The sequence below is a fragment of the Falco naumanni genome, chromosome W, assembly GCF_017639655.2.
Source record: "Falco naumanni isolate bFalNau1 chromosome W, bFalNau1.pat, whole genome shotgun sequence".
In the NCBI taxonomy this organism is placed as follows: Eukaryota; Metazoa; Chordata; class Aves; order Falconiformes; family Falconidae; genus Falco; species Falco naumanni.
Genome location: NC_054079.1, coordinates 29221840 through 29248438, shown reverse-complemented (window position 1 = coordinate 29248438; position 26599 = coordinate 29221840). Strand labels below are relative to the sequence as shown.

The window sequence follows — 26599 nt, the reverse complement described above, 5'->3', positions numbered from 1 at the left end:
AGGGAAAGCAGAGGGAGAGAATAAAGAGTAATTTATGAAGCAATCTTTATTTATAAACACATGGGTGTTTATGCATAAAAATTGAAACTATTAGGCTCAGTTATGCCTTAGGATAATTTTTTTCCATATAAAAATCTCACTCAGTCAGGTTTCAAACCACCAACTTGTTTCAAACCACCAACTTGTTTCAAACCACCAACAAGGAGAAAAAGGATGATTTACAGAGATAATTCAAAACCAGTGCAATATCAAAATACAGTTTTCACATGTGAAAGAGAAACATGCTTTGGAACCTGAGCAAAAGGCTTTTTGTCAACTTTGTAAAAAGTCACCCTGTATGTTGTTTTCACTGGCATTTGTTCTGCCAGATTATTATGTTGCTCTTAGCAACTTCCATGGCCCCTAAGTATTTAATACACAGAAACTGCTAACTACTTAGAGAGGGCTACTAAAATTTTCAGCTAATACTGCAGGCAGTCTGACATACTGCTACTGAAAATGACCATACAGCCTAAAATTAAGAAAAAATGTAAAAAAAAAAGCAGCAGCCAAACATGATTATTTTATTTTTTAAATATACTAAAACACTTCCACAATACTTAGATACTACACCAGTTTACAGTCTTGAGGTCAAGTCTTTCAAAATAAATACACTGAACATTTATAACAAATGTCTTATGAATGCAAGTTTTCTCTTTATTATTTCAAGACCAGTTGGATAAAACTTAAAATAAAAACCTAACTCTGAAGCAGATAAGATACAAGTCCTTTTTCAAAACCAGGCATGAGACATGCCACAGCTAAATTTTTCACCAACAACAGTATCATCAGTCTGCAGTAAGCAATTTAATTTTTTTCTGGCACCAAACAGGCCACCACACAAAACAGCTCCACAAAACATGTGGTCATCTGTTATGATGATTTTGTATGAAATAATAATTTGTGCTTGCAGGGAACTGGCCTTTCAAAAATGGATATGAACAATGAGAGATTAAAAATAGTAATGGACACTTACTTATTTTAAAATTACTTGATTGGAGAAAATATTTAAAGAATAAGGAGTAACAGAATGCTGTGCATTAGGTATTGATGATGGAAGCTAAGGTTGGTGCTTTAATTTGCTTTAATAAACAGCTAAAACTGATCCTAAACAGCTCTACATCCATGGTAATGGTAGGAGGCCAATGTGTGCATGTCACTGAAAGGCACAGTAGGACCAATCTCATAAACAGCATCATCAGAGCAGAACAGCAACTTTTCAGTGCAGTAATCACAAAGTGTGAACAATGAGCCATCACTTCTCTCATCATGAACATAAAGCAGTGACCAAGGTAAAAGAGGAAAATAAACCTGTAACACAAAAAACACATTAAACTGGGTTTTGAACATTTTGATAGTGATGATTTTCCTACCATAACATATTTACCACCACGCATATTTTGCTTAATTAAATAGTACTGTTGCAAAAATTATATCCTAATTATATCACAAAACTCTTTTGAAATTTGGTATACAACTAAGTTCTCTTGCAAAGATTTACCTACAATAAATTCTTGGACATAAAACAAGTTTAAGGACAGCTTTGCAGTCAGGACTGAATTATTACTGTCTTGTTCATTATATAATAAAAATCAACATGCTTACATGCTATTGAATGTTGTACCCAGAAATACATTTTAATAGTGCCTCATAAGGACACAGCTGTTTATAGGGAGCTAATCACGATATGGGGCAGAATGTTCTTCCTCACTACTTTACTAGTGCCTGAAAAGCAGACAGTAATACTTACTGGAAAGGTTTCTCCAGGGTTATCCTGCCTGAGTGTCTACAAGCTGCATCTGAATGCTTGCAGATATGCCACTTCCATAGCCTCCCTTGGACTGCATTTGGTTCTGAATTGAGCTCACCTGGAGACAGAAGGGAAAGGGGGTCAGAGAAAACAAGGCAGACAAGCAGAAGTGAACTATGGATTCTTCTTGCTTTTGGTTTTATTTTTTGGTTTGTTTTTCAAGTGCACTCTCACCATTAAAGCTACATTACTTTTGCATGAGGATATATGCAGAGTAGGCTTTCTGGAATTTTCACTTCTGCAGGCAGCACAGCAGGAGAGATAGAAGAAGTGGTGCTGATGCAGAAGTTTTTCCTCTATCCCAAAGAAAACTGGCTGATTCAGGCTTTCATTGAGCTGCTTGATTAATCAAGAAAATAAATCCAATATTATCAGTATCCATTCCACTCTACCTGACAAGCTGTATTTTAGCTTGTTATATGGAAAACATTCTTTGCCAAGCATGATAAACCAGTGAAGTTAATACCATTACATTAAAAATGCAATAATCAATTTATAAAATATCTACCTAGTAACTGAAGTGTGTCGACCACACCACTCAGCTTGGTGTCATCTGCAAACTTGTTGAGGGTGCACTCAATCCCACTATGTCATTGATGAAGATATTAAACAGTACTGGTCACAATACAGACCTCTGAGGGACACCACTTGTCACTGAGCTCCATCTGGACATTGAGCCGTTGACCACTACCCTCTGGATGCGACCATGCAGCCAATTCCTCATACACCAAACAGTCCATCCATCAAATCCATATCTCTCCAATTTATAGAGAAGGATGTTGTGGGGGACTGTCTCAAAGGCCTTACAGAAGTCCAGGTAGATGACATCCATAGCTTTTTCCTTGTCCACTGATGTAGTCACTCCATTATAGAAGGCCACTAGGTTGGTCAGGCAAGACTTGCCCTTGGTGAAGACATGCTGGCTGTCTCGTATCACCTCCTTGTCCTCCATGTGCCTTAGCATAGTTTCTAGGAGGATCTGTTCCATGATCTTCCCAGGCACAGAGGTGAGGCTGACAGGTTGGTAGTTCCCAGGGTTCTCCTTTCTACCTGTTTTAAAAAGAGGTGCAATGTTTCTCTTTTTCCAGTCACTGGGGACTTCACCTGACTGCCGTGACTTTTCAAATATGATGGAGAGTGGCTTGGCAACTATATCAGCCAGTTCCCTCAGGACTTTGGGATGCATCTTGTCAGGCCCCATAGACTTATGTGTGTTCAGGTTCCTCAGGTGGTCATGAACCTGATCTTCTCTTACAGTGGGAGAGACTTTACTCCCCCAGTCCCTGCCTTGTGGTCCATCCACTTGAGAGGTGTGGGAAAAGAGGTTGCCAGTGAAGACTGAGGCAAAAAAGTTGTTGAGTACCTCGGCCTTCTCCTCATCTGTTGTTACAGTTTGCCAGTGTTGTTCATCAGAGGGGGTACACTTTCTTTGACCTTCCTTTTCTGGCTGACATACCTTCTTTGTGTCCCTTGCCAAGTTCAGCTTCAGCTGTGCCTTGGCCTTCCTGATCCCATCCCTACACAACTGAGCAACATCCCTATACTTTTCCCAGGATACCTGTCCCTGCTTCCACTGCCTGTGCATTTCCTTCTTGCCTTTTAGTTTGACCAGCAGGTCTTGACTCATACATGTTGATCTCTTGCCTTCCTTTCCTGATTTCTTACACATGGGGATTGAGAGTTCTTGCACTCTATGGAAAGCATCCTTAAAGATCTGCCAGCTCTGTTCTCCTCCCTTGTCCCTGAGGGCAGTTTCCCAGGGGGTGCTATCAACTAACTCCTTGAACAGCTGGAAGTTTGCTTTCCTAAAATTCAGGGTCCTGACTTTACTCTTCACCTGAACAATATCCCTCAGGACTGCAAACTCCACCAATGCATGACCACTGCAGCCCAGGCTGCCTTCAATCCTGACATCACTGATTAGCTCACTTTCATTGGTGACCATCAGGTCCAGTATCGCATCCCCTCTGGTAGGGCTGTCTATTACCTGGCTTAAGAAGTTATCCTCAGTGTAGTCCAGGAGTCCCCTGGATTGCCTACAGCTCACCATGCTATTTTTCCAGCAGACATCAGGGTGGTGGATGTCCCTCAGCAGGACAAGAGCCTGCAAGTGCGATGCCTCCTGTAGCTGGAGTAAGAAGGCTTTGTCAATAGGCTCTCCTGATCAGGTGGCCTGTATTAGACACCAATCACAAGGTTCCCTTTGTTGCTTGGTCTCCAATTCTTGCCCATAAACTTTCAAGCTGCTCATGGCTATTCTTCAGAGCCGGCTCTTCACAGTCTATCCATTTCTTGATGTAGAGCGTAACCCCTCCATCCCTCCTTCCTCACCTGTCCCTTCTAAACAGCCTGTAGCCATTGATAGCTGCACTCCAGTGATGGGATTCGTCCCATGAAGTTTCAGTAGTGGCAACTAGGTCGTAGCTCTCTAGCAGCATGGTGGCTTCCAACTTCTCCTGTTTGTTGCCCATGCTGCATGCATTGGTGTAGAGGCACTTCTGGGCTGTCAGCTGTTTCATCTTCTTAGAGGAACACCCCTTAATTCCTTTGAGGTATTTCACCAGTGTTTCCCTCTTGGTTCCTATTACCTCAGGAGCCCCTGGGTCATCTCCATAAAACTTCAAGTGTACTCCAGTGTACCCAGCACGTCTTGGAGCAACACGTTGAAGGCCCTCACTAGCATCCTGTCCCTCTAACATTGGTGTGTTGTTCCACAGCTTGTCACGGGCAAGCCTGATATTACCCCCCTCCCCCTTCAAGTCTAGTTTAAAGCTCTGTCAATGAGCCCTGCTAGCTTGTGAGCAAAGACCCTCTTCCCCCTTTAAGAAAGGTAAATCCCATCTGATGCCAGCAGCCCTGGTACCGTGTTGGCCATCCCATTATCAATAAATCCAAAATTCTGGTGGTGGCAACAGCCATAGAGCCGTATATTAATAGACTAGGTCATTCTGTTTCTTCTGCAACTGGAAGGATAGAGGAAAAAATTACCTGTGCTCCAGATTCTCTTACCAACCATCCCATGGCCCTGAAGTGTCTTTTGATTGCCCTTGGACTACACGTGGCTTCATTGCCACCCACATGGAAGAGCAGTGGGTAACAGTCTGAGGGCCATACCAGGCTAAAGTTTCCTAGTGATGTCCTTAACCTGGGCCCCAGGGAGGCAGCAGACTTCCCTAAGAGGAGGGTCTGTCTGGTATATTGGACCCTCTGTTCCACTCAGAAGGGAGTCACCTACAAATACAAATATAACCCATCTTTTCTTCCTTGTGCAGGTGGTCGTGATACAGGGAGTAGACCTTTCGGACCTTGGCAACACCTCTGATAGAGATGGACCGTCATCCACATCATCCATTGACTGGTCTTCCACATCCAGAGACTCATATCTTTTGTACAGAGGCACCTGGGAAGGCTAGGTGGGCAAGGAGGGGGTTGCCTGCCGCCCCACATGCATGTTTGTGTTAATGAGTAAAGAAGTATTAGTCTAAAATGCAGAGGCTGTTGCACCTAAAATAAACTCCAGCAAATGTAAGCTTGACTGCATTAGTAGTTCAGTGGCCATCTTCTATATGAAAATTTATGTAGGATACATACAATGTCAAAAACACTGACTAAAAAGCATGTCTAACAGAATTGTGGGCTGACAAGGTGGCACTCTTTCTGAAGCACTCTCCTTTTTAGACAGTCTAAACTGCAAGAACAAGCACAATGAAAAGCTTTTTTCCTTCAAAGACAGCATTGCCTTCCCTGTGATGATACATAATAACAAAGGTTCTTTTCTGGTTTACGTCTAATTTAGATAGGATAAGGATTCAAGAATTTTGAAAAGGATCACACCAATTCAAGATCATACAATCTGTTATGTTGTATATCTATCTAATTAATTTCTTCCCTCCCCTTTAAAATCAGGAAATAAGATGGTCCTTGAGAAAGTAAACAAGAGAAAACTAAGTAAATGAGAAAAACTAAGAAAAGAAGGTGATGGGAATGAGAAGGGAACGGTGCACAGAGGGTTCCTACTGTATAATTTTGCCTTTGACAAAATAGCAAGGTTCTTTACAGAGAAGGCAAACAAAACCCAAAATATTTCAGTAGTCAGAAAACTACTGTACTCAGAAGCATGAGGATATATAATAAAGAACAATGCTGATGAAAAAGGTTCAGAGCAGTTCAAATTTATTCACAAATTTATATGGGAAAAAGCTAATGAAATTGCAGGAGGTCTTCCTAAGATATTCAGAAGAGAGAAGGCAGAAGTAAGTTCATGAAGTAATATAACATCCATATTATAAAGGAAGTTAAGTAGCAGAAAAACACATGAAGAGAAGCCTGTGATCTTGGAATTTACACTGTCAAGAATTAACACAGAGACTGGATGAAATATTACCACAGTGAGTCACCAAGGAAGAGGCAGGAAAATAGTCAAATATGAAAAAGTAGAGATTTGTAATTCTAAAAAGAGAGAGAAATAGATTATTTTTTGCATGCTGTCTCTTCTTATCTGGGTTCAGAAAAATCACTCTAGTCACTGATGCAGCACATTATCCAAAAGAAAAAAAAAGAGAAAGAGATACAACCAGTTATGAGTGTTAGAATGAAAGAAAAAGTCCATGTAGAGAGACAATAATGATTATCTACTATCTGGAGATGAGTTGGGTGTTATGCAAGGCAAAGGTGAGGGCAAGTAGGGGAAACAGTCTGAAGTGAGAGAGTAAAGCTTCAGACAACCAACACAAGCCTCCCATGAGGCTGCTCAGCTGTGAGAATGGGAAAAGTTCTCACAGGAAGAGCAGCAAACATCTAAAAAGCAAAAAACCATGCATTTTAAAAATTTTATTAAGAACACCACTCATTTAATTATTGTAATTTAAACATAGTTTTAAATATTAATGTAATATATTTCATTAAATAGATAATTAGCTTTAATTTAATTTTATCAAGCTGAAACAGTGCTTGTCTATTTAACTTGCTTACAGATGTTTTAGCATAAATTACTTCCAATCCATAATGTTGCTTTCAGGGAAAACCTGGTACTTTCTTTGCCATGTCAGATTTCCCAGTTTTGCCCTTCCCCAATGATTACTGAGTTATGAAAGTTTTCTTCTGATCGCAGTAAGCTGTAAAAAATCAAACTAGTTTCTAGGAAGCTACAAATGACCTCACTTGCCTACATTAAAACTGACTTTTTTCTTTACAGCTCTGTTCTTTATTCTAATACCCCTGACAGAACTCTCTCTTCCCCTTTGCTAAAATCCACCATAAAGAAATGACTTCTTTAAAGGGGATTATTAAGGTCAAGAAGTATTTTTCATCATTATCTATATGCCATTCTTAGATTGTGTATTAATGACCTTAAAAATATATTGACATTCCACAGAAAATATGAAATAGTACAAAATAAATTTATTCTCATAAGGTCACTTTCAATATATATCTTAGTGTATTGGGTATATGTGGCAAGGTTTTGGTAGCCAGAGGGGCTGCAGGGGTGGCCTTTGTGAGAAGAGGGGCTTCCCATGCAGGGCTGCCCTGTGTCAGATACAGCCAGTTCCAGCAGGCTCCACAACAGACCCACTGCAGGCCAAAACTGAGCCTATGAGCAAAGTTAGTGATTCCTCTGTGAAAACATATTTAAGAAAGGGAAAAACCACTGGAGAGAGAGGAGGGAGGAACAAAAAGAGAAACAACAGAGGGAGCACCAAGGTCAGAGAAGGAGGAGGTGTTCCAGGCACTGGAGCAGATACTCCCTGAGCCTGTGGAGGACCCACACCAAACATGGATATTCCTGAAAGACTACAGCTTGTGGAGAACCCATGCCCAAACAGAGCTTTAAACTAGACTCAGTAGGGGAAGGGGATGGAGTTTTGAGCAACAGAGAAGAGCCAGGGGCTGCTGATGTGTTAGGAACCAACAAGGGATCACCTGAGAAATGCCGCAAAGGAATTGGGGCTTGAACCTCCAAAAAGGTGACACAGTTGACAGCCCAACTGAAGTGTCTCTATACCAATGCACATAGCATGGGTAACAAACAGGAGGAGTTGGAAGCCACTGTGCATCTGGAAAGCTATGGCCTAATCACTATCACTGAAATTTGGTGGGATAACTCACATGACTGGAGCTCTGTGATCAATGGCTATAAACTGTTCAGAAGGGACAGGAAAGGAAGGAGGGGCAGGGGGTTGCCCCTTATGTAAAAAAATGGACTGACTGCACAGAGTTGCCTTTGAAAGACAGCGATGAACAGGTTGAAAGCTTATGGGTGAAAATTAGGGGCCAAGCCAACAGAGGAAGCCTCATGGTTGGTGTCTACTATAGGCCATCTGATGAAGAGGAGGATGTTGATGAAGTGTTCTTACTTCAACTACCAGAAGTATCACACTCACAGGCTCTGATCCTGCTGGGGGACTTAAACCACCCTGACATCTGCTGGACAAGCAGCACAGCAAGCTGTATGCAGTCCAGGAGACTCTTGGAGTGTGAGGATAATTTTTTAATCCAGGTGATACACAGCCCAACCAGAGAAGCATTACTGGACCTGTTGCTTACCACCAAAGATGAACTATTTGGAGAGGTCAAGACTGGAGGCAGCCTGAGCTGCAGTGATCATGCCCTGGTGGAATTTGTGATCTCAAGGGATATGAGCCAGGTGAAGAGTAAAGTCAAGACCCTGAATTTTAGGAGAGCAAACTTTCAGGTGTTTAAAGAACTAGTGGATGGGACCCCCTAGGAATCTGCCTTCAGGGATAAAGGAGCAGAAGAGAGCTGGCAGCTTTTAAGGACATTTTTCTTAGAGCACGAGAGCTCTTGATTCCCATGCATAAGAAATCAGGCAAGGAAGACAGAAGGCCAGCATAGCTGAGTAAGGACCTTCTGGTCAAGCCGAAGCGCAAAAAGGAAATGCATAGGCAGTGGAAGCAGGGACACTCATTCTGGGAAGAATATAGGGATGCTGCCCAAATGTGTAGGGATGGGATCAGGAAAGCTAAGGCACAGTTGCAGCTGAATTTTGCAAGGGATGTGAAGAATCATAAGAAGGGCTTCTACAGGTGCATTGGTCAGAAAAAGAAGGCTAAAGAAAATGTACACCACCCCCACCTCCCTCCGATAAATAAGACAGGAGATCTAGTGACAACCAACATGGAGAAGGCTGAGGTACTCTGATTGTTTTCCTCCATTTTCACTGGCAATCACTGTTCCCACATCTCTCAAGTCCCTGAACCTTAAGGCAGGGACTGTGGAACAAAGTCCTTCCCATCGTAGGAAATGATCCAGTTTGATATCACCTGAGGAACCTGAACATACACAAGCCCGTAGGATCCAGGGTCCTGAGGGAACTGGCAGATGTAGTTGCCTTGCCACTCTCCATCATATCTGAAGTCATGGCAGTCAAGCAAAGTCCCCAGTGACTGAAGAAAAGGGAATATCATACCCATTTTTAAAAAGGAGGACCCTGGGAATGACCGACTGGTAAGCCTCACCTCCATGCCTGGTAAGATCATGGAGCAGATCCTCTTGGAAGCTATGCTGAAGCATATGGAAGACAGAGAGGTGATTGGAGACAGCCAGCATGGTTTCACCAAGGGCAAATTGTGCCTGACCAACCTAGTGGCCTTCTACGCTGGAGTGACTGCATCAGTGGACAAGAGAAGAGCTACAGATGTCATCTACCTGGACTTCTGTAAAGCCTTTGACGTGGTCCCTCACAACATTCTTGACTCCAAATTGGAGAGAGATGGATTTGATGGATGGACTATTAGGTGCATAAGGAATTGGCTGGATGGCTGCATCCAGAGAGTTAATCAATGGCTCAATGTCCAAATTGAAACTAGTAACAAGTGGTGTCCCTCAGGGATCCATATTGGGACTGGTACTGTTTAATATATTCATTAATGATGTAGACAGTGTCCTCAACAAGTTTGCAGATGACACCAAGCTGAGTGATGCAGTTGATATGCTAGAGGGAAAGGATGCCATCCAGAGGAACCATGACAGACTGGAGAAGTGGGCCTGTGCAAATCTCATGACGTTCCACAAGATCAAGTGCAAGGTCCTGCACCTGGGTCAGGGCAATCCCCAATATCAGTACAGACTAGGTGATTAATGGATTGAGAGCAGCCCTGCAGAGGACTCCCCCTCTACTCTGCTCTTGTGAGACCCCACCTGGAGTTCTACATCCAGCTCTGGGGACCTCAGCACAAGAATGAAATGGACCTCTTAGAGCGGGTCCAGAGGAGGGACACAAAAATGATCAGAGGGATGGAACACCTCTCCTATGCAGAAAGGCTGAGAGTTGGGATTCATCCTGGAGAAGAGAAGGCTCCAGGGAGACCTTATTGCAGCCTTTCAATATATAAAGGGGGCTTGTAAGAAAGATGGAGAGTCTTTTTACCAAAGCCCGTAGTGACAGGACATGGGGCAACATTTTTAAATTGAAAGAGGGTAGATTTAGATTGAACATAAGGGGAAAAGAAATTACAATAAGAATGGTGAGACACTGGAACAGGTTGCCCAGAGAAGTTGTGGACGCCCCATCATTGGAAGTGTTCAAGGTCAGGTTGGACGGGGCTTTGAGCAACCTGGTCTAGTGAAAGATGTCCCTGCCCATGGCAGAAGGATTGGACTAGATGATCTTTGATGGTCCCTTCCAACCCAAATCATTCTATGATTCTGTGAAAAGGAAAGGGTGCAGAGAAAAACCACTATGTACTGACCATAACCCTCTCCACACACACAGAGCTCATTGGGGCAGGTCAAGGAGGAGTGAAGTTCAGCCTGGGAAAGGGAGGAGAAAACTTGTTGGTTTGATGTTTGTCTTTTTGTTTCTCACTATATGAATCTATTTTAATTGGCAAAAAATTAAATTATTTTTCCCCAAGTTGAGTCTGTTTTTCTTATGACAGTAATTGGTAAGTGATATCCTGTCTTTATGTCGACCCACAAGCTTTCTCATCCTATTTTGTCCCTCTGTCCCACTGAGGAGGGGGACTGAGTGAGTGGCTAGGTGGGATTTTGGCTGTTGGCAAAGGCTAACCCACCACTCTTAGTCTCTGTTTTTCACTTTCAAAGACATAAAAATACTTATAGTTCCCATCATCTACAGGAAACCACAAAACCCCATTTGTGACATCAGTGTTGCTTGCTCTGGAAATAATTCACATCACAAATAGTGAGAAGCTCAATAAGTACACACAATAAGAATATTTGTGTGAACTATAAACTAAGGAAAGTTACAGAGTTTTATATAAACAACATTTTAACAATATTTAAGAAATCTAATTGGAATTCTAAGATACTTTAAAAGATTTTTTTCTGAAATACTCTAGTATATTTTAATATATACTTCTATTTTAGTTCATACATGTTATTGGAATAAATTTAAGAAGTACTCTACATATACCTTGTATAATTTAAAAAAAATGTACTTTGTGTTGTCAGTAAATGTAGGAATTGTTAATATGATATTCCATAATCTTAAACGCAAGTAGTTAAGGCTTGGAATTAAGACACTAGCAGGTTGTTTTTCAGCTTTACAGAAACTCATAACTCAGTTGAGAACCACTCCTTCAACTAATTGTTTCAGCCGCAATAGTCATGTTCCCATATTGTATCAAAGATGAAATATTCGTCATCCACTCATGCTTACCGAGTTCATTCCACTGAATAGGTCTCCTGATCCTACATGAGCCGTGTGAACAAAGTTTGTTGGCTTCCCAATCATGCTTTGGTCAATCCGCCGTCGTCTTTTCTGAAAGGCATGTAAAGAAACCATCTGATGTAGAAGTTAACTGCCCATAGATAATTTCATACACCATAGGCTATTTTCATAGGAGTATGTGGGAAAATCACCTTGAGGGGGGGGATTTGAGAAAATTTGAGTCCTAATAGAAGCATAGTATTACAGAAAGCTTTTTAGGGAAATAAACAATTGCCACTTTCAGATGGTTGGTATGCACAAAATCTACATCACCACAGTTCCCTAAACCACACAACACAACCTGCTATCCTAGAGGAGCAGTGGAGGGTGGAGCAGAGTGGAGACACCATGGCCAGGCTCTGCTGTACTCCCTGCAGGATTGGGAACATGATGGTACCATACAGCCGATAAGCTGCATAGTGGCTGTAAAATATATGAGATGTCTGTTGCTGAGCCAACAACTGTGGCAAAGACCAAGCAAGATCCTCATTATCAGTGAGAGAAGGTTGGGAACTAGGCCCCCTCAGCACTTCAAAGCCTTCTGATGAAGACATGCTAACTGCTAAAAGAAAAACTGCTGAAGAGACAAGACTCAAGGATGCTAGGGTAAAATAATTGTGGTAGTGGGAGATCGCAACCTCCTACCTCCTACTCAAATGGCCCCCCCAAAGAGAGTGAATACCCCGCTTGGGGAGCATGTGTAGTAAATTTAGAGTGAACTGTATCTTTAAATGAAAGCGAGATAACTTTACAACAATAAGGAATGTAACAATACACATAAAGGAATGTATGACTAGAGTCACTCAAGCTCCACCTGAGAGTAAAGAGAAGCATAAAAAGGAGAAGCATAAAAAGTGAATGAATGAGGGGAACAAGTGGGGAAGACACCACTGAGAACAACTTAAGGAAAGATGCCACCGAGACTGACTCCTGGGATTGGCCGACGGGCTGAGCCTTGCTTCTCCCCCCATTGGAACGCCTTGGGTGAGACTTAAACTAAGCACTTTTTCGGGAGACTCTAGAGATATTTCTATCTCTAGAGTTACTTTTTAATATTTGTAGCCAGACTGTATTGTTTGTAACTTTTCCACACATTTTTTACTTTATAACATTTTATTTGCATTGTGCCTTTTTGCAAACAGTCACTATCACCGGCAATCAAAGAAACCTGTATATCTCTTGCACTAATAAACCTGCACTGTTAAGTAGCTAGTCGTCACAGTTTCTCATTGAAAATGACCATACCCTAGAGCAGGGGTCCTCAAAGTTTTTAAACAGGGGGCTGGTTCACTGTCCCTCAGACACTGTCGGGGGCCGGAATATAGTTTGGAAAAAAATGAACGAATTCCTATGCACACTGCACATATTTGTTGGGGTCTGCAGCGGGTCTGCAGACAAGTTAGTTGACTTCAAAGACTTAGCCGTGTACCTTTAAGACAGCCACGAATTGTCAGGTCTGTAAACAGGATGTGAAGAACCAGAACTTAGAACCGCAGCATACGGGCACCTACAGCAACAGCAAATAGCAAGCAAGAAGAAGGACGCAAAAACCTATCAGGGTATAACACCTGCACTGTCTAAGATACATAAATAGTTTTTATAAACAATAAAGGCCATTTTGTCCAAACCCATCCATGCAGACATAGTGTTTCTTTTCAGTCCGCCTCAAATTGCGTCACCACACATATTATATTTGTAGTAGTGCACAAAAAACAGGGAAAAGAATGCAATATTTTAAATTAAGAACAATTGTAATCAACAAAACCAAATAATATTTCAATGTGAACTATGGGCCTGCTTTTGGCTAATGAGATGGTCAATGTTAGGTTCCATATTTGTCACTGCCAGTCGTAGCAAGTGATGCAAGTGTTCATCAGTTAGTCTGGATGTGACTGGAGATTTCAGATGTTTCATTTGGGAAAAAGTCTGCTCACAGACATAGGTGCTGCCAAAGATGGTTGCAATTTGGAGTGCATGGTTCCTGAGATTATGATATGTCTCTGAGGGGAGAGATGCATAGAAATTAGTAAGGCTGCTTGATTTGAATGCATCTTTCAGCGAGTCACAAGTCTGTAGCTCAGCCAATTCCATTTGGTAAATCGGATCAACAGTTTCACTGTCAACAGAAAATGGGTTCTGGAAAAGCTGCATGTCCTGTTCATGGAGACGAAGCTCTTTAAATCTAATTTGAAACTCCCTTTGCAACATTTCTAGTACATCCATACACGTTTTGTTTGGGAATGCAACTGCATTAGAGGCAGTAAGGACTTCCTCTAGTTAAAAGTTGCTTTGGTGTCCTGCTTCTAGCTGAGCATCTAGAGGATACAATGGAAAATACTATCCTCATCTTTTAGGCCAGAAAGCTTGAATAGAGTGAACCACGCAGCCTGCAACCACTACAAGCCAGTATCCTGTATTTAAAAGATGAGAACAGTCATGGAGCATAATATGGATATTTCAATTTACAGTATGTTAAACAAAATGCAGTTTAATAGCTACAAAACTACTTAAGATGAATTAAAAGCTTCTCATTCTCTTAAAGTCTGTTCAATGTCCATTTCTAGTCAGCCATAAGATCTTAAGAACACCCAGACTCACACAGGAATGTACATGCCTCATCAGTGGACTCACTGCTATTGAAACACAGCCACAAATGAATCTTTATGAATCAGAGCCTGCAGCTATAAGAATACATTATGGAGCTTAGCCAGCAAATAAAAATCACTTTTAATCCTTTCCTGTACCTTTTCACTGTTGCTAAAAGCAGGTTTAAACTCCTTATTGCATCAGTATTTAACAGCCATGGGGTGGGGGGAAGCAAAACTGCTTACGGAGGAATAGCAAAACAAAATGACCTGTTCTATACATAAACTATTAGTGAATTCTCTATACCAAACTAATTTGACAGGATCAACCAAATGAAATAACCATAGCTATGAAAACATTGTCATGTCGTTTCTAAGGGCTTTCAAAGAGAAAGCATTCATGGAAATTTAGATGACTCAAATACAGAAAACTGATATATTTCATAGAGACAAATAGTTACAAAAGAATCTCTTGCCATGTCCCAACACATTAATATTTCAGTCTAGAAGTCAAACTTACATATATAAAGCTAACTAATTCTTAATTTATGCATGATATAAAATAGCAAAACATATATGACTAACTTGAGTGGAGACATCTTTTACTCAGTTTGTTTACACTGGATGAAAACTCCTAATTTAAAATGTTCAGTATTAGAAGCATCTTCACCAGGCATAATGATTACTTCAAATACATAGTTACTATATTTACATAATATAATAATGTAAAATGCTGGGATAGTTTGTCTGTGTTGTAGTCCTCATTCTAAAGTGGGAAGAATCTCTGGAAAGTCACATGCTACTGGAACACAGAACTCCCTCAATTAAAATACTTTAAATTGTTTCATTTTTGTAGAAGTTTAATTTAGATTTCCTTTTTTTTTGTAGAATAATAGAAAGCCAAAGGCATTTGTGTGTACAAATACTACTTCCATGATCTGTTGGTTTTAATGGAGTTTTGAAATGCTGGGGTTTTGATATGCAGAGAACTAAACTCTTTCTTTGAGCAACTCAACTTATTTTCTTCTTTACTTGTTGCTAAGAATGCTGTTATAGCAGTAACAGCATTAAAATGCTGGATTTTGTGAATGCCTAAATAATTCTCCACTCATAAGCTAGTGAACGAACCAGTAACCACTAGTTTGAATCACCATCGAACCTTGATTCTTATCTTAAGCAAGTTTCTAATCAGTGGCCATCTAAGCCAGTTACATCTTAGCATGTGCTCACTCTTTAAAGCAATGGAACAATATTTAAATGCTCTGCTAAACAAAGACCCCAAAGCAGTTCACTCTAAAAGCAAATAAAACTGATGCTTTTTGGTTGCAGGAGCACTCAGTTTGCATTTACATCAGTGTTTTAGCTTGGATCAGAAGCATGTTTTTGAAGGGACTTTGCCAGTCCTTGTCTATCATGCTTCAGTTTGATTTTCAGGGCAATCTTAGAGTGCATAAACTGCATTTCTTTTGTATGAAGCTGAACTGGAAGACACTCTCCTAGCTGATACACTCCAATTTCTAATGGACATTGAGGCCAGAGGACTAGATGAGCCAGTCTGAATTAAACCCTGAAACACATCTAAAGTTCACCTTGGTTCCTCAACACCAACTGTTTTACTCTACAAAACTGCTCCTGTTAAGATGTGCTACTCCTTAGTGAAGACATAGACTCATTCAGAGAACTAAAAAGACTGACTAGTGTAGGTGACTGGATATGGAGAACACTGTAAGAAGTCACCTGTTTTAGGAGGTTATAACAAGACTGGGGGAGTATACTTAGAAAGGCAACAAAACTTTTACAGATGGGACTACAAACATTATTATTCTGAAGTTGTATTTTCTGAGACCCTATACCTTAAAGAATATATGCAGCACTGTTATTCTGTAAACAATAGGAAGTGACACATAGATTGGTACTTCAATAAATTTAGTATATTTAAACTGAAAGGAGTACAAAAGCAGCACATTCATCTTTTGCTTTAGAATAAATTAATAGCACAACTATGCTAATTTCCCTCAGTGTATCATTTGTGCCTATTCTACACTTGCAAGTCATTTGCCCAAGCTGATAAGCCCAGCTGAAATAAATTCCAGTTAGTCTTTGTCCATGCCCCAAACTCCATTTGGTAATTTACCATAAATTAACCTTAAAATATAATGCTTGTGTCAGAAATAGTGTGACCAGCAGGACTAGGGAAGTGATTGTCCCTCTGCACTCAGCACTGGTGAGGCTGCACGTCAAATATTGTATTCACTTTGGGGCCCATCACTACAAGACATTGAGGTGCTGGAGCATGTCCAAAGAAGGGCAATGAAGCTGGTGTAAGGTCTAGAGAAGTTCTATGAGGAGCAGCTGAGGGAACTGGGGTTGTTTAGCCTGGAGAAAAGGAGGCTGAGGGGAGACCTTCTGTAAATACCGGGGGCCAGATTGAGGACCCTGGGGGGCCGTATCCGGCCCGCAGGCCGTAGTTTGAGGACCCCTGTTCTATGGTATGGAATATCCCTTTGGCTAGTTCAGGTCAGTTGTCCTGGCTATGCTCCTTCCCAGCTCTTTGTGCACCTGCTCACTGGCAGAGCATGGGAAAATGAAAATTCCTTGACTTAGTATAAACACTACTTAGCAACAACTAAAACCTCAGTGTGCTATCAATATTATTCTCATACTAAATCCAAAATACAATGTTGTACCAGCTACTAAGAAGAAAATTAACTCTATCCCAGCTGAAACCAAGACAGATGCATCTTTATTTTTTGACACAGTTCTTTGTCTTTCATTCTGTCTAATTATCTGTAGCATTCTGTCATCATTTCTGCTCACCCTGCAATATCTCTATTAGTCTTTATAACAGAAAAGCCAAAATAACAGATTGCTAAGACATTTCAATACAAAATTTGTAAGCCTGCCACAGACACACACATGCAGAAAAGCCAGAAAGTTACATTTATTGAGGCATAATACCTCTGCTTTACAATATTCCTTTCTCGATAAAATAATGAGAAACATATTTTGTATTTTAGCAAACAACATTGATACATAATCAGGAAAAAAAATATAAATCATGCTTTGGCACCTTAACTGATGCACAGTAAAACTAACTTCCTGAGATTCATTTTCCAGTCTTGTATAAGTGTTTCACTTAATTTTAAGACTACTTCAAAAAAGCCATTAAATCAACCCTTAAAAGGAATGCAGATTATCGAAACCAAGGTATCCATGCTATTACATTGTAGAATTGGGTATCCCAGCAGCATATGAGGTGAAACTGGGTCACATTTATTTGGCAGGATTGCTTTAATTGAGCTTCCTAGTGCCTTGCAGGATCAGAAGCCTAGTTCAGACAAAAAATATATTTTTTCCTTTTATTAAATAATTACTCTCATAAAAAAGAACGTATAATTCTTCTTTGAAGACTAGTTCAGTTTACTTGCTAACTCCCTACCGGGAAACATTCCCTGGTGAACAGGAAGTGAATGATACAGGTAGATGTTCTAAAGGACTCCTTTGCAGAATGACTTTCTGCAGTCAGAGTATGACCACTTACATTTATTATCTCAAAATATTTATTGTTTGCCCCTACAGAATAAATTTATGAGATACATACTGATGAAGTAACTGGTCAGCATGCCTTCAGAGCAGCAAGGAGAACCAAGATAATGATGAGTTCGTACTGGTGAAAAATAATATAGCAAGGAAACACCAACAGAAGGATTGCCAGAAAGGTCAGCAGTCAGGAATGTAAGTGCTGACAAACAGCCTCAGGTACTCCATTTCACAGCAAGGAGAAACATTCATAAGCATGAAATCACAAATTTGCTTCAGTGGCCATCCCACCTCCTACTCTTGTGAGGACTTCTGTAAAGCTCCCAAATTTGTCATCTTTGGAAAACTGTTCATCCAGTTCATTTAGGTAGGTAACTGGAACAAGCACATCCCATAATATATTATGATCTAGTTAGTCTTTGCTTGCTCTCATAAAGTCAAAGCAAAAAGGAGTTATTATCAATACAAAGGAAGCAGAAGCAGTCTCTCATATTCTACTTGTAGTATGAAAAAGTCACATTTAAAAGGTGATCCTACCAGTGCACATGGAAATGATGGCATTACATAGAAAATAAAAAAGACAATACAACAAGAATAGAATAGAATAGAATAGAATAGAATAGAATAGAATAGAATAGAATAGAATAGAATAGTTCAGTTGAAAGGGACCTACAACGACCATCTAGTCCAACTGCCTGACCACTTCAGGGATATTCAAAAGTTAAAGCATGTTGTTAAGGGCATCATCCAAATGCCTCTTTAACACTGACAGGCTTGGGGCATCAACCACCTCTCTAGGAAGCCTGTTCCAGTGTCTGACCACCTTCTCAGTAAAGAAATGCTTCCTAATGTCAAGTCTGAACCTCCCCTGATGCAGCTTTAACTAATACCATGCATCCAGTCACTGGATACCAGGCAGAAGAGATCAGACCTCCCCTCTCCACTTCCCCTCCTCAGGAAGCTGTAGAGAGCAATGAGGTTGCCCCTCAGCCTCCTTTTCTCCAAACCAGACAAATCCTAATGTTATCGATTTGTTAATAAGTTAAGATTGATTGACTTTATTTGATTGATTATTTGATTTTATAAAATTATTTTATAAAATTGAAATATAGAAGGATAAGAAATATTTTTAATGAAACTTATAGTTGCACAGTAAAAGCTGCTATGAGATCTTCTGTACATCCTGTACCAAGGCTAGAAGAATGGGCCAGAACCATTGTTAAAACTTAGGTATTAACTTTAGGGTTTGAAAGGTTTCTTTGTATTTGACCAGTCTTCTGTATGTAGAAGGTGTATTGAAATGTCAGAATATAAGATGAATGGAAACCGGGGAGGATAGACTGGAACAGCTTGTAGTTACCTGCCAAGAAATCGTGAACTTTAGTAAAAGGTAATTCCGGCAGGGGGAGATCGCGACCACCGACTCATATACCACCTACCCAAATCGTACCACAGACCCATTTCTAGACCTTTCTAAGCTTTACTGTGCAGAATCGGATATAGGAGGAGAGTATGTTAATGATTTATGGGAAATATTATGATTATGCATGAATACTTAATGAATATGTATGAATAAGTTCTATATATGGTGTCTGATTTTGAGACTTGGTGTGCATTGATCGTGAGAGGACTCGCTCACGCACCCGGCCGTCAATAAAGTCTCTGCTTATCTACATCACATTGGTGTTGATAAGTTCTTCATTCCGAGATTTCGGTAACAGTTTCGGCACCCCAGATGGGACCTCGCTGAAGGAGACCGGAGGAGTCGGGGACCTGATCGGTTCCAGCCGGCACCGAGGATTTCTCAGGGATACCCATCGACCCCCGATCCGTAAGGCTCTTTGCGACGTTCCCTGGATTTTTGGTAAGACACTTCTTTTTCTAATTGTAGTAAGTGGGTTAGAGTCCCACTAAAGTAAGTGCACTAGAGGAAGTGGGTAGGAGTCCCACTATAATAAGTGTATGGTAAAGAGTGGGTTAGAGTCCCACCAGTGGGTTTGAGTCCCACTGAGTAAGTCTGCCTGTCAGACGCGGTGAAAGCTGCACAGGGTAGGACTAGGAGTCTGCCCGTAAGACATAAGCGAAAGCTCTTGCAGGGTTGGACAAAAGTGGAAACAAGAGAACCTATATGCTATAGTGTTCTCTAAGGTAGTGCCTCTAACAAGAAGTTAGAAGGGGTTTGTGTTTTTTTTTGATACGGAATTGTTTCTTGTGTTTGTGTATTAAGAAGAAAATTAAGAGGTATAATATTGTGTTTTATGTTTGTTTAAAGTAATTGTGGAAAATTGTGTAAGGGTGAGATGTGCAATTGAGCACGAAAGCGAGTGTGGAGTGTGGATCCGCGGATCGGAGTGACAGAGTTGAATAATTGTGTATTGTATTGTGAGTGATTATACCATGGCATCTAAGTTAACTCGGTTGTTTAAAAGTAAAAGCATGGGTAATCTTGTGTTAAATGATAAAATCCCGAAAAATTCTCCATTGGGATGTTTGTTGGCACATTGGGGGGATTTATATGAGGATTTGCCAAAGAGCTAGATGATCGAGTATTGAAATAATTGGTGGCCTCTGTATATATTGGAAAATCAGGAAAAGTGGCCCACGAATGGGACACTGAATTATAACACTATTCTGCAGTTAATGCTGTATTATAAAAGAGAAGGGAAATGGAATAAAATGCCAAATGCCTATCACTTGTTATCTGGGAGAAGAGACCTACCCCCACCTACCTACAGCCTCCTTTCAGGTAGTTGTAGAGAGCAATAAGATCCCCCCTGAGCCTCCTCTTCTCCAGACTAAACAACCCAAATTCCTTCAGCTGCTCCTCATAGGACTTGTGCTGCAGACTCTTTATCGGCTTCATTGCCCTTCTCTGGACACCCTCGAGAACCTCAACACCCCTCTTGTAGTGGAAGGCCCAAAACTGAACACAGTATTCCAGGTGCGGCCTCACCAGTGCCGAGTACAGGGAGATGATCACTTCCCCTGTCCTGCTGGCCACACTATTTCTGATACAAGCCAGGGTGCTATTGCCAACCTTGGCCACCTGGGCACACTGCTGGCTCATGTTCAGCTGGATGTCAACAAGCACCCCCAGGTCCTTTTCTGCCAGGCAGCTTTCCAGCCACTCTTCCCCAAGCCTGTAGCGCTGAGTGGGGTCGTTGTGACTGAAGTGCAGGACCCGGCACTTTTTGTTGAACTTCATATAATTGGCCTCAGCCCAATGATCCAGTTTGTCCAGATCCCTCTGTAGAGCTTTCCTGCCCTCAAGCAGATCAACTCTCCACTCCAAATTGATGTCATCTGAAAACTTCCTGAGGGTGCACTCAATCCCCTCGTCCAGATCATCAATAAATATATTAAATAGGACTGGCCCAAATACTGAGCCCTGGGGAACATAACTTGTGACTGGTCACCAGCCAGACGTAACTCCATTCACCACCACTCTTTGGGCTCAGCTGTCCAGCCAGTTTTTAATCCAGCATAGAGTATACCCATTCAAGCCATGAGTAGCCAGTTTCTCCAGGGGAACGCTGTGGAAAATGGTGTCAAAGTCTTTACTAAAGTCCAGGTAGACAACATCCACAGCCTTTCCCTCATCCACTAGGTGGGTCATCTTGTCATAGCAGATCTGGTTTGTCAAGCCGGACCTGCCTTTCATAAATCTATGCTGGCTGGGCCTGATGTCCCGGTTGTCCTGCACATGCCACATGATGGCACTCAGGATGATCTGCTCCATAACCTTCCCCAGCACTGAGGTCAGGCTGACACGCCTGTAGTTTCCCGGATCCTCCTTCCTGCCCTTCTTGTAGATGGGCGCAACATTGGCTAATCTCCAGTCCTCTGGGTCCTCCTTGGTTAGCCAGGACTGTCGATAAATGATGGAGGACGGCTTGGCGATCTCTTCTGCTCCTTCGGTACCCTCAGGGGGATCCCATCTGGCCCCATAGAATTGTGTGTGTCCAGGTGGAGCAGCAGGTCACTAACCGTTTCCTCCTGGACTATGGGGACTTCATTCTGCTCCTCGTCCCTGTCTTCCAGCTCAGGGGGCTGAGTACCCTGAGGGTAACTGGTGTTACTATTAAAGACTGAGACAAAGAAGTCATTAAGTACCTCAGCGTTTCCTCGTCCTTTGTGGCAATGTCCCCCTCCGCATCCAATAAACGATGCAGATTATCCTTGGCCCTCCAGTTGTTTCTAATGTATTTGTAAACATATGTTTTGTTATCTTTTTACAACAGTGGCCAGCCTGTGTACTAGCTGGGCTTTTGTCTTTCTAATTTTGTCCCTGCATAACCTCATGACATCCTTATAGTCCTGCAGAGTTGCTTGCCCCTTCTTCCAAAGATGGCAAACTCTCCTTTTTTCCCTGAGTTCCAGTAAACCCTCTCTGTTCAGCCATGCCAGTCGTCTTCCCTGCTGGCTCGTCTTTCATCACATGGGGATGCCCTTCTCCTGTGCCTTTAAGACTTCCTTCTTGAAGAATGTCCAGCCTTCCTGGACCCCTTGGCTCTTCAGGACTGTCTCCCAAGGGACTCTGTTGGCCAGGCTTCTAAACAGACCAAAGTCTACCCTCCTGAAGTCCAAGGCAACAGTTCTGCTGACCCCCCTCCTTACTTCTCTGAGAATCGAAAACTCTATCGTCTCGTGATCACTGTGCCCAGACAGCCTCTGACCACCACATCACCCACCAGTCCTTCTCTGTAAACAGCAGGTCCAGTGGGGCATGTCCCCTCGTTGGCTCACTCACCAGCTGTTTCAGGAAGGTCTCTTCCACACACTCCAGGAACCTCCTAGACTGTTTCCTCTCTGCTGTGTTGTATTTAAGCAGACATCTGGTAAGTTGAAGTCCCCCACGAGAACAAGGGCTAGTGATTGTGAGACTCCTCCTAGCTCCTTCTAGAATGATTCATCTGCCTCTTTATCCTAGTTGGATGGTCTATAATAGACTCCCACCAGGATATCCATCTTGCTGGCCTTCCCCCTGATCCTTACCCATAAACATTTGACCTTGTTGTTACCATCATTAAGCTCTAGGAAGTTGAAACACTCTCTAACATACAGAGCTACCCCACCACCTCTCCTTCCTAGCCTATCCCTTCTGAAGAGTTTGTAGCCATCCATTGCAACACTCCAGTCACGTGAGTCATCCCACCATATTTCTGTGATGGCGACTATGTCATAGTTTTCCTGATGCACAATGGCTGCCAGCTTCTCCTGTTTGTTGTTCATACTTTGGGCATTGGTGTAGATGCACTTCACTTGTGCTATCAATCTTGCCTCCAACACAGGCATGCCACCGCCAGGCTCATCTCTAGTGAGCCTGGTTTTATTCCCTTCCCCCTTTGAATCTAGTTTAAAGCGCTCTCAAATGAGCCCTGCTATCTCCTGACCTATAACCCTTTTCTCCCATTGAGACAGGTGAACCCCATCTGTTGCCAGCAGGCCTGGTGCTGTGGAAACTGACCCATGATCAAAAAACCCAAAATTCAGCCAGTGACACCAGGCCTGGAGCCAGGTATTTTCCTTGCAATTTACATACCCGCGCCTCTAGGGTCAAGATGGGTTTTCTATCCCACTTCCTCATGTTCTCTCCATAGTACCACAGATAAAACCACAGGGTACCCTGTGATGTGTACCTTCTATATATTCTCTCTTGAGCAAAAGTACACCTATTGTTAATACCTGAAGATGCGGGTCCGTACAGGTGGGGAATAGGATCTATCCTCATTGAGTTGTTGGACCAGTTTCTCCACAGCTGAGATGAGGGAGGCAGAGATATTATATTTGTATTCTTGGAGTTTGCGAGCCACTTCATCCACCATCAGTGCTGCTTTGTCTCTCCAGCTCGTTACTGCCAATGAGTTGGCATATGATGATGGTACACTCCGTACAAATTTCCACCACATGGGTCGTGTGCATTGGACTTCGGCTGGATCTGTGGGTCACTGCATGTTGTTCGGGTCATAATAAATCATCTCTAGCATGGCTAATTCCCTCAGGTACTGGATACCCTTCTCTATTGCAGTCCACTTGCCTGGGTGACATCTAACATCTTCCTTGAAGGGATACCTTTCCTTCATGCTTGACAGCAGTCGCCTCCAGAGGCTGAGGACTTGTGTCCCTCTTCCAATTGCCTTGTCAATGCCCCCTTCCCTAGAAAGTGATCCCAGCTGCTTGGCTTCCCTACCCTCCAATTCCAAACTATTAGCTCTATTATCCCAGTATCAGAGCATCCAGGTGATAATGTGCTCACCTGGATGATGGCTGAAATCTTTCCGCATATCCCACAGCTCACTCAGGGATAGGGATCGAGTGGTTACCTCTTGTTCTGACTCTTCCTCCTGTTCCTGTGATGGTCCTGCTTCGTCCTCCTTTACTAAATGAGCTGTCTTCGTGTCCATTCCTTCTTGTGTATAGGGGCGACTGATATTGACGCAGGTTGGTCCTCTGGTTCAGCTGCATCACCCATCGCCCCAGGGTTTCAACAGCTGCAGTGCCTGTCACAGAATCATAGAATGGTCAGGGTTGGAAGCGACCTCTGGAGATCATCTAGTCCAACCCCCTGCTAAAGCAGGTTCTCCTAGAGCAGGTTGCAGAATGTTTCCAGAGAAGGAGTTGCTGGAGTCTGAGTAGCCTCAGTGCTTGTCACAGGGTTTGGAATAGCTGCAAGTAGTTGCTTAAACCTAAACAAGATCTGAAGACATTCAGCAACATGCTACTTCCTAGCAATAGGATCATGCTGGTTTCAACATCCTAAGGACGTTAAAAATTTTCAAAATTCTCAAACACTTCTGTGATTGGCCTGGAGGAGAAGAGACATATGTCTCCTCCATAGGTTGGCTCTCCAAGGAGAAAAGGCAAAAAGTGTAATTTTTAATAGTCCCCATTAGATGACTCGTGAAGTACAGAGGTGATGGCAATGCTGAGTACACAGACCAGATTAGTTTCACAACCAGCAATTCTATCATATCATATAATAAGCCAGTGTTACAAAGTACAACACAATGATAACCTTAGCCCAGGCCCCAGAGATGATAAACAACAAGGAACACATACAGCAAGTAAGGTGTTACATGATGGAACTCTGAGAACAAGCACAACAACTCTGAGAGCTAACTATTAGAGATAATTTGGTAATGGCTATAACTTCTGATAATAAGAAAGTGGAAAAAAAAAATGTTGTTCAAATTGTGAGATTGGGAGTGGATACAGGAGCGACATTTTTTTTATTAAATACCTGTAAAGGAAAAATTGGAACAAAACCAGGCCATTCCTGCAACCCCTGGATTTGAAATTTGGAAATAAGATAATTACACATGAATTTTTGTATGTACCAGAATGTCCGATACCCTTCTTAGGAAGAGATTTGTTATCCAAATGAAATGCACAAATTGTTTTTGACGAAGGAGAACTTTTCTTGAAAATACCTGAGTCAAAAACGGGAGAAATCCTGATGATACAAGCAAAAGTAAAGGAACAAGAAATTCCACCGGAGGTGGATTTGGCAGTGATCCCTACTGTATGGGAAACAAATATTCCCGGTAAATCAAAACTAGCAGAACCTGTTAAAATAGATTTGAAGGAAGGCGCAGGAACAGTGAGAATTAAACAATATCCAATCAAATCAGAAGTGAGACAGGAATTGAAGAAATTGATTGATAAATTTTTGGAGTATAAAATTTTGGAAGAATGTGAATCTGAGTATAATACTCCTATTTTACCAGTCAGAAAACCCTCGGGTGAATATAGGCTGGTGCAAGACTTGAGAGTAGTAAATCAAATAGTTAAGGATATTTATCCTGTAGTAGCAAACCCTTATACACCGTTAACAGCGTTAAGGGAGATTTATCAGTGGTTTACAGTGCTTGATTTAAAAGATGCTTTCTTTTGTATACCTTTGGGAAAGGAAAGTAGAAAACTGTTTGCTTTCGAATGGGAAAATCCTCAAACCGGGCGAAGGATGCAGCTGACATGGACTAGATTACCCCAAGGATTTAAAAACAGTCCAACTATTTTTGGAAATCGGTTAGCAAAGGAACTTGAAATCTGGAAACAGGATAAATCAAGACCTGGACATTTACTCTTACAATATGTGGATGACATACTGATTGCTACAGAAGAAAGATTTACTTGTATACAGGTGACTATCGACCTCTTGAATTTCCTGGAACTAAATAGGTATAAGGTATCCAGGAAGAAAGCCCAAATAGCCTACCAGACTGTGATATATCTGGGGTTTGAGATTTCAAAAGGACAACAACAATTAGGAAAAAATCGCAAAGAAACTATTTGTGGTATACCTGAGCCGAGAAATATTCATGAACTCAGAGCATTTTTGGGAATGACTGGGTGGTGTCGCCTTTGGATTATGAACTATGGGCTAATAGCTAAACCACTGTATGAGGCCCAAAAGAATTCTCCCTTTGTATGGGGACCACAACAGCAAAGGCTTTTGTAGAGTTGAAACGTGCCTTAATGTCTGCACCTGCTTTGGGACTTTTGGATTTAACCAAAGATTTTCAGTTGTTTGTTCATGAAAGGCAACACCTTGCACTGGGAGTGTTAACTCAGAAGATAGGAAGCTGGAAATGACCAGTCAGATATTTCTCTAAACAACTGGACACAGTGAGTAAAGGGTGGCCAAACTGCCTTCGAGCAGTGACAGCAACAGTGATGCTCATACAAGAAGCTCGGAAATTGACTGTGGGAAGAACAATAACAGTCTAAGTCCCACACATGGTGATAACTGTTTTAGAACAAAAGGGGGGACACTGGCTGTCTCCGAGCCAAATGATGGAGTACCAGGTAGTACTGACTGAACAAGATGATGTGATTTTAAAGACAACTAACCTGGTAAATCCTGCAGTGTTTTTAAGTTCCATACAGGAAGAAGGACAACTGGAACATGACTGCTTGGCTACCATCGAGTAT

At 41.8% G+C, this 26599-nt stretch overlaps 1 protein-coding gene across 1 annotated transcript in view; it reads right to left on the bottom strand.

Annotated features, from left to right (window-relative positions):
- Positions 1-543: 543 nt before the first annotated feature.
- LOC121080622 (CDC42 small effector protein 2-like) overlaps positions 544-26599 on the bottom strand; it is a 59507-nt gene continuing 33451 nt past the window's right edge. The window contains exons 3-5 of the mRNA XM_040578771.1: positions 11490-11591; positions 1790-1907; positions 544-1350 (exon numbers count right to left, since the gene is read on the bottom strand). Of these exons, the coding sequence (XP_040434705.1) occupies positions 1809-1907; positions 11490-11591 (201 nt within the window). The 3' untranslated portion in view covers positions 544-1350; positions 1790-1808. The remainder of the gene's footprint in view (positions 1351-1789; positions 1908-11489; positions 11592-26599) is intronic.